Source organism: Pristis pectinata, chromosome 11, assembly GCF_009764475.1.
Source record: "Pristis pectinata isolate sPriPec2 chromosome 11, sPriPec2.1.pri, whole genome shotgun sequence".
Taxonomy (NCBI): Eukaryota; Metazoa; Chordata; class Chondrichthyes; order Rhinopristiformes; family Pristidae; genus Pristis; species Pristis pectinata.
The window spans coordinates 10,928,740-10,945,043 of record NC_067415.1 but is presented as its reverse complement, the minus strand read 5'-3'; the positions used below and the strand labels follow the sequence as shown (position 1 = coordinate 10,945,043).

The 16,304-nt window shown below is 42.8% G+C and overlaps 1 protein-coding gene across 6 annotated transcripts in view; it reads right to left on the bottom strand.

Annotated features, from left to right (window-relative positions):
• Positions 1–16,304, bottom strand: part of LOC127575967 (P2Y purinoceptor 8-like) — a 79,580-nt gene that overhangs the window by 13,558 nt on the left and 49,718 nt on the right. For 5 of the 6 annotated variants that reach the window (XM_052026264.1, XM_052026263.1, XM_052026262.1 and 2 more), the window contains one exon: positions 11,010–13,400. The exons of the other annotated variant lie outside the window; for it this stretch is intronic. In XM_052026264.1, the coding sequence (XP_051882224.1) occupies positions 12,361–13,350 (990 nt within the window). In that variant the 5' untranslated portion in view covers positions 13,351–13,400 and the 3' untranslated portion in view covers positions 11,010–12,360. Of the gene's footprint in view, positions 1–11,009; positions 13,401–16,304 lie in introns of those variants that run through there. 6 annotated transcript variants of the gene reach the window in all.

Below are 16,304 nucleotides of genomic sequence, written 5' to 3'. Positions count from 1 at the left end.
ATTATGAATTTAACCTGTGCACTGAAGTGGGATTTACCAAGTATTTATTAAAAGTCACAGTTCATTTGCATTTAACAGTTTGAGATTTGCATTGTAACATTAAGTATTTTGTTTATCAGTGGTCAGGATATTGAGGTCAGTCATAAAATAACAGGATGTGAAGAAAGTTGTCCACAAAAATCTACTGCACACTGCACAATAACTTCCTACCATCCAACTGTCACTTCAAGGGGATCCCGGTGTCCGATACCTAGATGAGCAGCGAATCGCACTAAAGATTTTTCATGGGCAGCAGGTCAGGAAGTAATAAGTACATATTTTTACAGAGCTCTACATAAAGATTGGAACATACACATGGAAGATGAAAGGTGATTAATAACTTATATTTTGAAATATTTTATGTTGGTGTGTTTAAGGTATTTTAAAATCTTCTAGTACAGGTCATCCCCAGGTAATGAACAGGTCATCCCCAGGTAATGAACAAGTTTTGTTTTTACAGATGTCCACAACTCAATTTTGTCCATAAGACAGAAACCACACAAAAATCACTCGACATGGTAACCGTACCTCCACAGTGTTGTACTGAATGGCATCAAAAGCACGTAAAACTGATAAAGAACAATTACTATAAGTGGAGAGATCTGCTGTTCATAGGACTTTAGGTATGTACGTCGGACTTTTGAATTTAAGATTATGGGAGCTCGTTCATACGTACCGGTGTCCGTAAATCAGATGTTCGTAACTCAGGGACTGCCTGAATAATTCAGACTAGAAATCGTTCTTTGGGATCAGGAAGTAATTACTAAATGATGATTATGGCTTTGAAATCCACTTGCACTAATTGTAACTATGCAGTACACTTACAGGGTTTTTGTTACTCGTTCACAGTTTGGATGTCGGTAGCAAAGCCAGCAATTAATCCCTATCTGTTAATTGTCCTTAAACTGAGAAGCAATGTGAGAATTTAAGATGGTGGGTAAGCTTCTGCAGAACAGAATAATGAGGACATCAAACTTTCACCCATGAGCAAATCTGGTGGATTTTTCCAAGTTTCTTTATGGCCACAAGTGATGATACTTTTTTGATTCAAAAATTCATTTAATTTAAATAACCCATCTGATGATGTTGGATAAGAACCCAGGTCATCAGATCATTGTCCACAGATGTGTGACATCTTGTTTTGATGTAGGATTAGGTCATAAATGCTTTACAATCAAAGGATTTCAAAGGGATAGAGACAGGCTCAATGTGCAACAATATAATGGAATACAACATGGAAAAGTGTGATATTATCATTTTGGTATGAAAAATCAGAAATACTCAATATTTTTAATGTGAAAGATTGAGAAATGTTGATGTTCAAAGGGACTTTGTAGTCCCCATTCACAAGTCACTGAAAGTTAACATTAAGGTGCAGCACTGTGACTGGATCTGAGGAACTGGAATTGGTTTATTATTGTGAAGAAACAACAAGATGCTGGAGGAACTCAGCAGGCCAGGCAGCATCTGTGGAGAAAAGCAGGTGGTCACCGTTTCGGGTCAGGACCCTTCTTCAGGACTGAAGATAGGAAAAGGGGAAGCCCAATATATGGGGGAGGGGGGGGTGGAAACAGAACAGTGATAGGTGGACAAAAGAGGAGGTGGGGTGGGCAGAAGGTGGTGATAGGTAGATGCAGATAAGGTACTGAGGTATAGTGAAAAACTTGTCTTGCATACCATTCATGCAGATCGATTCATTACACAGTGCATTGAGGTAGTATGAGGTTAAACAATAACAATGCAGAATAAAGTGTCACAGCTACAGAGAAAGTGCAGTGCAGGAAGACAGTAAGGTACAAGGTCACAATGAGGTAGATTGAGGTCAAGAGTCCATCTTATTGTACTAGGGAACCATTCAATAGTCTTATAACAGCATGCTTTTAGGCTTTTGTCTTCTACCTGATGGGAATTAGAAAAGAGAGGGAGGCAGAGAGAAGAGAGACTCAGAGGGAAAGGCTGAAGTCAGACTGGGCAATAGTGATAGGAGACTCAATAGTGAGAGGGGCAGGCAGTAGATTCTCTCTCTACAGAAGAGATGCCAGGATGGTGTGTTGCCTCTCAGGTGCTAAGGTCAAGGATGCCTCTGAGCAGCTGCAGAAAATACTCGGGAGGGAGAACAGCCAGAGGTTGTTGTACATGTTGGTACAAATGACATGGGTAGAACAAGGGGTGAGGTCCTGCAGAATGAGTATAGGGAGTTAGGTAAGAAATTAAGAAGCAGGACCTCAAGGGTGGTGGTCTCCAGATTACTCCTGGTGCCACGTGCCAGCGAGGTCAGAAATGACGGATAGGCCAGATGAATTTGTGGCTGAGGAGCTGGTGCAGGGAGCAGGGATTCAGGTTCTTGGACCATTGGGATCTCTTCTGGGGTAGAGCCAACCTGTACAAGAGGGATGGGTTGCACTTGATCCAGAGAGGGACCAATATCCTTGCAGGGAAATTTGCTAGTGTTACCTGGGAGGGTTTAAACTAGATTGGTAGAGGGCAGGACTCTGAGCAACAGTAAGTCATAGGATAAAGCAGTGGTCAGTGAGATTAAGTTTAGTAATCGGGATAGCCAGAGGCACAATAAAGGCAGGGAAAGGAGTGCTCAGTTAAACTGCATTTATTTCAATGCACAAGGTTTAACAGGTAAGGCAGATGAAACCAGAGTGTGGATTGGCTCTGAGAACTGGGATATTAGAGCCATAACAGAACCATGGCTGAGAGAAGGGCAGGACTAGCAGCTCAATATTCCAGGATACAGATGTTACAGGCGTGACAGAGGTACAGGTAAGCAAGGAAGGTGTGTTGCCTTTCTGATAAGGGAGGACATAACAGCAGTTCTTAGAGATGACATTCTTCAGGTATCGTCCAGTGAGGCCTTATGGGTAGAACTTAGAAACAAGAAGGGGAGGGTCTCTCTAGTGGGCTGTATTATAGACCCCACAGTAGTCAGCGGGAACTTGAAGAGCAGGTGTGTAGAGAAATTGCTCATTGTTGTAAGAATAACAGGGTTGTATTAGTGGGAGATTTTAATTTCCTGGATATTGACTGGACTACCCAGAGTGTTAAGGGACTGGGTGGGGTGGAATTTGTAAAAATGTGTCCAGGAATGTTTCCTGAGTCATATATAGAGGACCCTACTTGAGAGGGTGCTATACTGGATCTCCTCTTAGGGAATGAGGTAGGGCAAGTAATGGAAGTGGCAGTCAAGGAGCACTTTGGCTCTAGTGACCATAATTCCGTTAGTTTTAAGATAGTGATGGAAAAGGATAGGACAGGTCCACAGGTTAAGGTCCTAAACTGGAGCAGGACTAATTTTGAGTGAATTAGGCAGGATCTGGCAGAGGTTGATCGGGTGAGCTTGTTTGAAGGGAAAGGAACTAATAGCAAGTGGGAGGCTTTTAAGAGTGTGATATCAAGAGTCCGGGAGCAACGTGTTCCCATTAGGCAGGCACAGTAGTGTAGCGGTTAGCATAACACTATTACAGCGCCAGCGACCCGGCTTCAATTCCAGCCACTGTCTGTAAGGAGTATGTACGTTCTCCCTGTGTCTGCGTGGGTTTCCTGTGGGAGCTCGGGTTTTCTCCCACATTCCAAAGACATACAGTTAGGAAGTTGTGGGCATGCTATGTTGGTGCCGGAAGCGTGGCGACACTGTGGGCTGCCCCTAGGACATTTTATGCAAAAAAGATGCATTTCACTGTTTCGATGTATATGTGATTAATAAAGACATCTTTTAGAGTGAAGGGTAAACCTGGGAAGTTTAGGGAACCTTGACTGATGAGAGATATTGAGGTTCTAGTCAAGAAAAAGAAGGAAGCATACATTGGGTTTAGGAGGTCAGGGACCAGTGAGTCCCTTGATGACTATAAAAAGATTAAAATCTCTCAAGAGGGAAATCAGGAGGGAAAGGAGAGGCTATGAGAGGGATCTGGCAGGTAAGGTTAAGGAAAATCCCAGGAGATTCTCTAGCTATATAAAGAGTGAAAGGGTGGCCAGGGAGAGAGTAGGGTCTCTTAGAGATCATCAGGACTGTCTGCCACTCGAGCTGCAGGAGATGGGTGGGATTTTTAATGAATATTTCTCCTTGGTGTTTATAGAGGAGAAAATTATGGTTGCTCAAGAGATAAGGGAAACTAGTGGAGATGTCATATCACCAGGGAGGAGGTATTGGCAGCCTTACAGCACATTAAGGTGGATAAATCTTGGGTCTGACCAAGTGAATCCTCAGACTTTGTGGGAGGCTAGAGAAGAAATTGCAGAGGCCCTTGCTTCATCGTTAGCCACTGGTGAAGTTCCTGAGGACTGGAAGGTGGTTAATATTGATCCATTGTTTAAGAAGGGTAGCAAGGACAAGCCAGGGAACTATAGGCCGGTCAGCCTGACATCAGTGGTGGGGAAGTTACTGGAGGGAGTTCTGAGGGATAGGATCTACCAGCATTTGAATAGCCTGATTAGTAAGAGTCAGAATGGGGCTTTGTGTGTGCCAAGCTGTGCTTGATGAATCTTTTATTAGAGTTTTCTTGTTTTTGAAGAAATAACCAAAAATTTAGAGAAGGGTAGGGCAGTGGATGTTGTCAATTTGGACTTTAGCAATGCCTTCGACAAGGTACCATATGGCAGGCTGGTCTGGAAGGTTAGGTCCCATGGAATCCAGGGAGAGGTAGTTAGGTGGATTCAAAATTGGCTTGGAGGTAGGAAGCATAGGGTGGTTGTTGAACGTTGTTTCTCGGAATGGAAGCTGGTGACTATGGTGTGCTGCAGGGGTTGGTGTTGGGACCCTTGTTATTCGTTGTTTATATAAATGATTTGGATGTGAAGGCACAAGGCTTGATCAGTAAGTTTGCAGATGACACAGAATTAGGTGGTGTTGATCGTGATGAAGGTTATTGTAGATTACGGGGATCTTGATCAGTTAGGGAAGTGGTCTGAGGAGTGGCAAATGGATTTCAATACAGGTAAGTGTGAGGTGATGCATTTTGGAAAGTCAAACCAGCATAGGACTTATGCTATGAATGGTAGGGCACTAGGGAGCGTAATGGAAGAGGGACCTAGGAATGCAAGTCAATAGTTCGTTGAAAGTGTCGTCACAGGTAGACAGGGTGGTGAAGAAGACATTTAGCATGCTGGCCTTCATGAGTCAGGGCATTGAGTTGGGGCATTACGTTACAGTTGTATGAGGTGTTGGTGAGGCTGTGCTTGGAGTACTGTGAACAGTTTTGGTCACTCTGTTATAGGAAAAACTTGGTTAAACTGGAAAGAGTGCAGAAAAAATTTACGAGGATGTTGCCAGAACAAGAAGGCCTGAGTTATAGTGAGCAGTTGGCCTGGCTAGGTCTTTATTCCTTGGGAGAATGAGGGGCAACCTTATAGAAATGTTTAAAATCATGAGAGGTGTAGATATGGTGGATGGTAAATCTTTTCCCCAGGATAGGTATTGGTTTATTATTGTCACTTGTACCGAGGTAGTGAAAAGCTTGTCTTACAAACCAATCATACAGGTCAATTCATTACACAGTACAGTTACATTGAGTTAGTACAGAGTGCATTGATGTAGTACAGGTAAAAACAATAACAGTACAGAGTAAAGTGTCACAGCTACAGAGAAAGTGCAGTGCAATAAGGTGCAAGGTCGCAACAAGGTAGATCGTGAGGTCAGAGTCCATCTCATCGTATAAGGGAACCGTTCAATAGTCTTATCACAGTGGGGTAGAAGCTGTCCTTAAGCCTGGTGGTAGGTGCCTTAGGCTCCTGTATCTTCTACCCAATGTAAGAGGAGAGAAGAGAGAATGTCCTGGGTGGGTGGGGTCTTTGATTATGCTGACTGCTACACCAAGACAACGAGAGGTAAAGACAAGAGTCCAAGGAGGGGAGGCTGGTGTCTGTGATGCACTGGGCGGTGTCCACAACTCTGCAGTTTCTTGCAGTCCTGGGCAGAGCAGCTGCTGTACCAAGCCGTGATACATCCAGATCGGATGCTTTCTATAGTGCATTGGTAAAAGTTGGTGAGAGTCAAAGGAGACGAACCAAATTTCTTTAGCCTCCTGAGGAAGTAGAGGTGCTGGTGAGCTTTCTTGGCCGTGACATCTACGTGATTTAACCAGGACAGGCTGTTGATGTTCACTCCCAGGTACTCGGGAGTCCAAAACTAGGGGGCTTAGATTTAGGGTGAGAGGGGAAAGATTTAAAAAGGATCTGAGGGGCAACTGTCTCACAGAGGGTGGTGAGTATATGGAATGAGCTGCCAGAGGAAGTGGTTGAGGCAGGTACAATAGTACCTTTAAGAAGCACTTGGTAGGTACATGGAGGGGCGGGGCTTAGAGGGATATGGGCCAAATGCAGGAAATTGGTACTAGATGGGTGGACACCATGGATGGCATGGACTCATTGGGCCAAATGGCCTGTATTCATGCCATTATAGTATAATATAATAGTATCATATACTCTGACTAATAGAAGGACACATGATATAATGGTTTTACTGCAATAGGATTAGAGTATACATGTTTTACTCCAATTATATAGGGCCTTGGTGAGTCCATACCTGTAAAATTGTATACAGGTTTGGTTTCCTTACTTAAAAATGGATATACTTACTATTAAGGGAGTGCAATGAAGATTCACCAGACTGGTTCCTGGGAGGGCAGGTGTACTACATGAGATATTGAGAAAGCTAGACCTCTACTTCCCAGAGTTGAAATGATTAATACTAGAGGGCATGCATTTAAGGTGAGAGGAGGTAAGTTCAAAGATGTGTGGGGCAAGTATTTTTACACAGTGGTGGGTACCTGGAATATGCTTCCAGGGGTGGTAGTGGAGGCAGATACAACAGAGACATTCAAGAGGCTCTTGGATAGCTACATGAATGTGTTGATTATGAAGGGACATGGATATTGTGTAGGTAGAAGGGATTAGTTTAGTTAGGCATTTAATAACTGGTGCTGGATTTGACTGCTTTGAGTAGATTTTTAACACGTATAGTGTTTAATACACCTCAAGTGGCTGTACAAGGAATGGCTGCTTCTGAGCTTATTGATTCGTCCATCAGGTGAATGTGTTTTCTCATTGGTTGGTTTGGCCACAGATATCTAATAGGTTTTCTGATTGGACTATTGTTAGCTAAGGAGTACCTCTTATCTCCGGTATAAAAGGTGTCATTTTTTGTTTATCTCTCTCATGGTCTCTTCCCCCTGGCCCTTAGTAAAGCTAGTGTGGTGAGCTCTGACTGTTTCTTTGTATTAAACTTTTCCAATAAAACTTTGTGAAGCACCAAGTTGTTTTCATCTCATTCTTGGACTCTTGATGGAACCTGTGGATTCAAAAATAACCAGACCTGACACTAATTTAATTAGTTCGGCACAACATCGTGGGCCGAAGGGCCAGTTCCTGTGCTGAACTGTTCTATGTTCTATTGTTTAAAGTTTAGAAAACTGAGAGATCCTATTGAAATGTACAACATTCTTAGAGGGCTTATCAGGGTGGATCAGGCAGAATGTTTCTCCAGGCTACAAAGATTATAATTAGGGGCCATAATTTGAGTCAAAAATAAGATGTAGGCCATTAAGGATTGAAATGAGGAGGAACGTATTCACTCTGTGTGGCGAATCTTTAGAGTTCTCAACCCTGAAGGCTGTGGAGGCTCAGTCATTGATTTCTTCAAAACAGATCCGTAGAATTCCAACTTTTAAAGGAAACATGGGAAAGGGCAAGAAGATGGAGTTTGACAGAGAAGATCAGCCATGAACCTTGTTGTTTGTCATTCATAAATGACTTGGATGAGAATGCAACTGATTAGTAAGTTTGAAGATGACACAAAAATTGGAGGAGTTGTAAAAGCAAAGATTGTCGAAGGATACAGCGGTCCATAGATCAGCTGGAAAGTTGGACAGAGTGGTGGCAGATGGAATTTAATCCAAACAAGTGTGAGGTAATTCACTTTGGGAAGTCAAAGCCTGGTAGAACATAAATGGCAGAGACCTGAGGAATGTTGATGTACAGAGGAACTTTGGGATGTAAGTTCATAGATCACTGACATGGGTGGATAGGGTAGTGAAGAAGGCAGTTGGTATGCTTGCTTTCATAGGCTGGTACATTGAGTATAAGACTTAGGCTGTCATGTTGCAGTTTTGGTTAGACAGCATTTGTATTACATTGTGTATGGTTCTGGTCACCACACTACATGAAGGCTATAGAGAGAGTGCAGAAGAGAGACACCAGGACTTTGCCTGGAATGGAGGGCTGTAGTTATTAGGAGAGATTGGATAGGCTGAGTTTATTCTCACTGGAATGTAGGAGACTGAGGGGTGACCTTAGAGATTTATAAAATTATGAGGGATTAGTTAGGATAGATATTCAGAATCTATCCCAGGGCAGAGAAGTCTCAAACTGGAAGGCACAGGTTTAAGGTGAGAGTGGAGAAATTTAAAAGAGGTCTGAGGAGTATGTTTTTCAGGCAGAGGGTGGTGGGTGTATGGAACGAGCTGCCAAAGTAAGTGGTGGAGGCAGATACAATTACAATGTTCAAAAGGCATTTGGACAAGTACTTGGATAGAAAAGTAAAGGGATACAGTACTAATATAGGCAAATGGGATAAGTGTAGATAGGCATCATGGTCTGCATGGCCGAGATGGGCTGCAAGGTCCCATTTATGTGCTGTACGATTCCATGATTCATCTATTCCACAAATCCTATCCTGCTCTGTTATTCTCCCTGAACTCTCATCAACTCCCCACTCCTTCAGATTCTACACTTACCTTGTGTCAAATCACGTAGATGCCATGGCCAAGAAAGCTCACCAGTGCCTCTACTTCCTCAGGAGGCTAAAGAAATTTGGTATGTCCCCTTTGACACTCACCAACTTTTACCAATATACCATAGAAAGCATCCTATCCGGATGCATCACGGTTTGGTACAGCAACTTCTCTGCCTGGGACTGCAAGAAACTGCAGAGAGTTGTGGACACAGCCCAGCGTGTCACGGACACCAGCCTCCCCTCCATGGACTCTGTCTATACCTCTTGCTGCCTTGGTGAAGCAGCCAGCATAATCAAAGACCCCACCCACCCGCGTCATTCTCTCTTTTCTCCTCTCCCATCAGGTAGAAGATACAGGAGCCTGAGGTCATGCACCACCAGGCTTAAGGACAGCTTCTACCCCACTATGATAAGACTATTCACAAGACAAGGGAGCAGAAGTAGGCCATTTGGCCCATCAAGTCTACTCCAAAGAAAGGGAAAGAGAAATGGGGGGGAAAAGTCTGCTCTATGAGCTAAAGGGGGGGGGGGGGGGGGAGAAAAGAGAAACTATTCCTTCCTAGCCCCAATTTCTGGCCTTATCCCCATATCATCCCCATATCTTGATACCTTGACTAATTACATAACTATCTACCTCCTCCTTAAATGCCTCCAATGATTGGGTCTCCACTGCTGTACGTGGCAAAGAATTCCATAATTTCACTACCCTCTGGCTAAAGAAATTTCTCCTCAACTGTTTTAAACCTGTACCCTCTAATACTAAGATTGTGCCCTCTGGTTCTGGACTCACCCACCAAGGGTAACAGCTTGGCCACATCTACTCTGTCCAGTCCTTTCAACATTTGAAATGTCTCTGAGGTCCCCTCATTCTTCTGTGCTCCAATGAGTACAGTCCAAGAGCTGACAAACGCTCATCATACATAAGCCCTTTCATTCCGGGAATCATCCTCGTAAATCTCTGAACCCTCTCCAACATCAGCACATCCTTCCTAAGATATAGGGCCCAAAACTGCACACAGTATTCCAAATGATGCCTTACTAGTGCCCTGTAGAGCCTCATCAACACCTCCCTACTTTTAGACACTATACCTTTCGAAATGAATGCCAACATAGCATTCGCTTTCCTTACTGCTGATCCAACCTGGTGGTTAACCTTTAGGGTATCCTGCACGAGTACCCCCAAGTCCCTTTGTACTTCTGTACTTTTAATTTTTTTTTCCCCTTCTGGATAATAATCTGCCCATTTATTTCTGTTTCCAAAGTGTACAACGGCACATTTCTCAACATTGAATCTCACCTGCCATTTCCTTGCCCATTCTCCTAAACTATCTAGGTCTCTCTGCAACCTTCCTGTCTCCTCAATACTCCCTACTTCTCCACCTATCTTGGTGTCGTCTGCAAACTTGGACACAAAACCATTTACTCCATCATCCAAATCATTAATGTACACAGTAAAAAGAAGCGGCCCCAACACCGACCCTTGCAGAACACCACTAGTAACCAACTAGAACAGGATCCTTTTATTACCACCCTTTGCTTTCCGCCTACCAGCCAATGCTCCACCCATTCCAATATCCTACCTGTAATTCCATGAGCTCTCATCCTATTAATCAGCTTCTTGTGTGGCACCTTGTCAAAGGCCTATTGAAAGTCTAAATACACAACATCCACAGCCTCTACCTTATCCACCCTACCTGAGACTTACTCAAAAAACTCCAATAGGTTGGTCAAGCAGGATCTTCCCTTATATGATGAGATGGACTCTGACCTCATGATCTACCTTGTTGTGACCTTTCACCTTATTTCACTGCGCTTTTTCTGTATCTGTGATACTTTACTCTGTAGTTTTATTGATTTTACCTATACTACCTCAATGTATCTGCACTGTGTAATGAATTGACCTGTATGATCGGTATGCAAGACAAGTTTTTCACTGTACCTCAGTACAAGTGACAATAATAAACCAATACCAATATCTGGTAAGGTCAAGGGATATGTGGAAAAAGCAGGAAAAGGGTATGGAATTTGGATGATCAGCTACCAGCAAATGGAATGGTAGAGCAGGCTCGAGGGACTAAATGGCCTACTACTACTCCTATGTTTCTAAAGACATCTTATATTCCACCACACTGCCAGTACTTTTCATTAATCAGAAATGGAGTAGCTGCTAATATTTGGTGCCTCAAGTAGGTTAAGCTGCATTGCACGAAGTAACGTCACTCTTGTTTCGGTTTCTTTGGATACCAGGAGCACCAAAGCAGTTTATTAACATAACTAACACATTAACAGATTATTATTTACATCATATGATTCAATACATGTTACACTCTACACATTTGTTATTTACATGCTAAATAACCTATTTACATGCTACATTATAGATCATAGGATTTATTTATAAATAGGCCTGAGTTTTACCATCAAGCTAACTTTTCCAACCACGGTCTTTTCCAACCTGTTCCTTTCCATAGGTGCTGTTAACTAGAACTTGCATTCTTGGGGCAACATTCACATTCTCGGGACATCCCTCAGAACTTTACATCAATAGGTTATCTTTGAAGTGGGTCATCGTTATGCATTTCACTGCAAGGGTCAATACTTATTGCCTATCCCACATTACCCCGGAGGTGGTGGTGGTGGTGAGCTGCTTCAATGAACCACTGTTGCGATGTGTTCCTGCTGCAGTGTAGGGAGCTCCAGGCATTTACACCCACTGGTATATTTCCAGGTCAGTATGGTGTGCAGCCTGGAGACATTTCTGCAGGTAGTGGCATTTGTTTGCATTTGCTGCCCTCACCCTTCATTCTTTGTGAAGGAAATTGCTGGGAGAAGCTGTTAAAGAAGTATTGGCAGTGCCGTTTGCAGATGATGCAGCCATTGCAGAGGGAATGACTATTCAGAATATGGTAAGGGCACCAATATAAGAGGGTTGCTTTACTCTGAGAAGAGTTGAGCTTCTCGGTGACTGCAGATGCTGGAATCCAGAGCAACAGACAATCTGCTGGAGGAACTCAGCGGGTTGAGCAGCATCTGTGGGAGGAAAGGAATTGTCGCCGTTTCTGGTCGAAACCCTGCATCAGGACTGCTCGACCCGCTGAGTTCCACCAGAAGATTGTTTGTTGAGCTTTTTGGTGACTCTGGAGCTGCAGAAAACCAGGCAAGTATTCCATAATACCCTTGCTGTGTGTCTTGTAGGGGTTGGAAAGGCTTTTAGGTGTCAGGAGGTGAGTCACAGCAAGATACTCAGCCTCTGAGCTGTTCTTGTAGCCCCAGTATTTATCCTATTGGTCCAGTTTACTTCTGAGGCAATGGTTATCCTTCCAGCACCTGGGAAGTTGATGATGGAGGATTCAAGGAATGCAAAGACCATTGAATGAGATTCTGAAGCACATAAGAAATATGACCAATGTTCTGATTTTGCACATTATCACTTGCAATTGATAAAGTGTGCCTTGTGCCTGCTCACTTTCCATTTGGTGACAGGACAGGTAGGGGATTCTCAGCACCATCACTGATCTGAGGGACAGTGGTAATGGTGCACACTCCTCCATCAGCTTAAGTAGGAGACCTCACCTTCAACCATACTACTGATTGCCCTTAGCAGCTAGAGGTTGCATGGTGTTACTTAAGGTTTTGTCACCATCATCAACGGGAAGGCATGGACATAATTTCTGGATCTTCCGCCTAAACTCCTTTGAGGCAAAGTAATACAACAATGGGTCAAAGCAGCCATTTAAACTGATCAGAGTCAGAGAGAGCTTGTAGATGACATAGATTGGTCTCTTCTGGCTTGACCGCACAAAATGTATGATCATAATAATCTGCGTGGGCAGGTAGCAGATAGTAAAGACCAACAGCACCATAATAGTCAAATAAACAATCTGTTTCCTTGACTCTCTCATTTCCATCACCGGGGTCTTCAATAGAGTCCTGATTATTTTAGAGTAGCACACCACCATGACGATAAAAGGGAATAGGAAAAAGAGAAAGATTTGAATGGAGTAGTACAGGTAAAAGTAAAACAGGGCTGGGAACATGTTACGACGTATAATATCGAAGCAGGTTGTGATCTTCAGAACCGTGACTTCGTAGGTTAGCTCGGTGTACATCAGCGGCGAGTGGACCGACAAGACAAAAAACCAGATGATGATGCAGAGGAAGACAGCAGCTTTAATGGTGCGGAACTCAGAGGTACGCAGAGGGTGGACGATGCCAAGGTAACGCTCCACGCTTATCAACATGACAGTCAGGATGGAACAGTGCATGTTCCCGTAGAAGAGAATGGTCACCAGACGGCACAGCGGCTCGCCAACAAGCCAGTTGTTCCAGTTCCAATGGTATATGATCTGGAAGGGCAGCGTCAAGCTGTACAGGAGATCTGTGATGGCCAGGTTGATGGAGAATATCATGGTCGGGGTCTTGGGCCACATGCGGCAGCAAAGCAGCCAGAGGGAGAGTGCGTTGAGAGGAGTGCTGATGATGAAAATGACCAGGTAGATGGTGGGCAAGGTGTGATGCAGCATAGAGTTGGTGAGCATCTCTAATGTGCTGTTCTCAATTGTACTTCCATTCATGATTTTGCAGGACCAGAGAAAGTTACCAGCAAGAAATAAGAGCCAAAAACCTGAGAAAACAAACAGCAAAAAAAATGTTCAATATTCATTTAACATTTACAAAGTGATATTAACAGTATTAGTCTGAGAATATGTGTGTGTGTGATTTTAAACTCTTCAAATTGAATTATCTCAATAGCGATGAGACTTGTATTGCTCGAGCATTTTTCTCACCTTCAATGTATTACCAAAACTGTTCACTTGCCCGGAAAGTGAGTGTTAATGTTTTCCCTGACATTCTTTCTGTGCACAGGTTGACGCAGATCAATGTAGGACAGAGTGATTGCTTTTAACTGCCTGCTTTAATGAGCTGGGCATTGTATCATGGACCAGGAACACTAACACTGTTTATGGGTATTCCTTGATTTATAAATGAACAATTCATCAATTTTCAGTCTGATATCATTGCCTCTTTGGAAGGTACGTCTTCATTTTACAAAGCTATTTTTTGTTGTAATTCTGGGTGCATGGGAATACATTATATCAAAATATCCATAATACATTTTACCCAACTTTTTCAGCTTGCAAAACTTTGCTCGACAAAATAATTTCCAGGAACACATTCCTTTTGTAACTCAACGGTTCCAGTCAACTTTACAGGAAATAATGGGGTGTGTATCAGTTGTTTAGCAGATTCTCTCTCATCCGTTTCCTCCAATATCATACTCATCTTTAAACACTTTATATGATCTTCAGGCAAAACAACAGTGTTGTGATAGAAAAGGTCCTATTATTGAAGAATTAGACTAACAGCTGAATGGGTCTGAGTGTTTCCTTCATAAGGACGGTTCATAAAATTGGTTTCACAAATTCCACTGATTTGTAACAAAATGAAAATCCACAATGAAAAATAGATTATTTCAGGGTATTTCAATGTGCTATCTCATCTAGATGAAATGATTCACACCTCACCTACCCTGGAAAAACTAAAAGGCATGAATGTTTGCATCAGACTTTTGATAGTTGCTCATTCTTTAGTTGGAACAAATTTTGACACCGTCATAAAGTAGTACAGAAATCTCAAAGTCAAAGTTGAGTTTGTCATATGCACAAGTACATGTATGCAATAGGTGCAATGAAAAACTTACTTGCAGCAGCATCACAGGCATTTAGCATTAGAGACACAACAATCAGAAGAAAAACATCAATTTAACATAAATTGTACACTATTTTTACAAGAAAGAACACAATTAGAACAAAAAAAATCAAAGTTCATTGTGGTGAAAATTGGTCATAGTGTTGCTATACTGAGGTGCTGATTAGGGTTGTGCAGGTTGGTTCAAGAACCGAATGGTTGAAGAAGTAGCTGTTCTTGAATCTGGAGGTGTTGGACGTCTGATAAAAAGATCAGTTGTTTACTGATTTATTCTTGGCCTTCATGGGGAAAAACATCATTATCAACAGGCTTGAATTTTTCCCCCACATTGCTAACATCAAAGCCTTGTTAGAACAGTGAGTAAAATTTCACACACTCCTCCAAATGAATTTGAGATTTGTTGTTGACAATCTATTCAATTGAACTTCTTGAAGCCACTCATGTAACGGAAACACTTAACATTTTTGGGGATTAACACATCTTAACCTCTGCTAAGAGAGACGAGCTGCTAGCAAATGCATCAATAATTCTGCAACATGCTTTCAAGAGTCAGACCTCCTTTCCCTCAGTCTACAGCTTCAGTATGTTTACCTGAAAGCACCCAATTCTTTATTTAGTTGTTATTCACATACCATCACTGATTTTCTTTCTGAAGGTGCACTGCAGAAAGGGTGGTGAAGATATTCCCATTGTGCAAGGCAGATTTAGCAAAACTGCAGAGCTTGCTGAGATATTTCAGAGACCAGTTAAGGTTCACACCTTATATAGCGGCACCAACCACCAAGCATGCATTTACACCGATCCTATTTTTATTCTCCCCACAACCCCTTCAACTCCTTCCAGATGCTACCACTCACCAAAACACTTAAGGCAATTTATGTTGGTCAATTAACCGACCCAGCCTGCAGATCATTTTTTCAGGTGCTGGAAGAGCTATTCCTTTGATGCATGGTGGAGTTTCCAATTCAAGAACACACTGCAGTTCTGATGAATTATTTTCTAGATCTCCTGATATATTCTTCATTCTGTTTTCTTTTTACTACCTCGATGTACTTACAATCTGCCTGGGTGGCACGCAAACAAAGGTTTTTCACTTTATCTTGGTACACCTGACAATACAGTCATACAGCATGAAAAAAGGCCCTTCGGCCCAACTGGTCCGTGCTGACTATGTTGCCCAGCAAGCTAGTTCCATCTGCCTGCATTTGGCCCATAGCCCTCTGAAGCTCTCGTATCCGTGTACTTATCTAGGAGACGTTTAGAGGGCTATGAGCCAAATAATAAACCAATCCCAATTCTCTATGAGACACTGTCTGAAAAGGGCTTTCTTTGTGGGGTCATTGAGACCTTCAACATTGATTTTATCATGGCTGTGTTTCTGCTGCTGCTGTTGTTTGGGGGACAGACTCCTGCTGATAACAGAGTGGAACAGGCAATGATCAGTCTGGTGATCATGAGAACCTGATGCAGAAATCCTTGCAGTCTCACTTGGATGATATTATAATCGAGCAATTGCCAGCATCCGGATCAAGGGTGCATCATGGAGTCAGGGTGAGTCGCTGAAAGATAAGTCCTTGAGATGCCAGGCTAACTCATTCACAAGAGCAAAAGCCGCCCCACTGAAGACAGTGTTCCTCTTCCAGTTTGCCCTTCCAGAAGATGCACCCAACCACATCATGTTTCTTGAGTTGCTGATCTCCCACCCACTGTATTTCACTCAGGGTGATGCTAGCAATTTGAAGGCTGAGTCTCTTACAAAATGACAAAGTATGGTAGCATTGTTATTAATACAAATGGATTAATATGGATTAATAACACC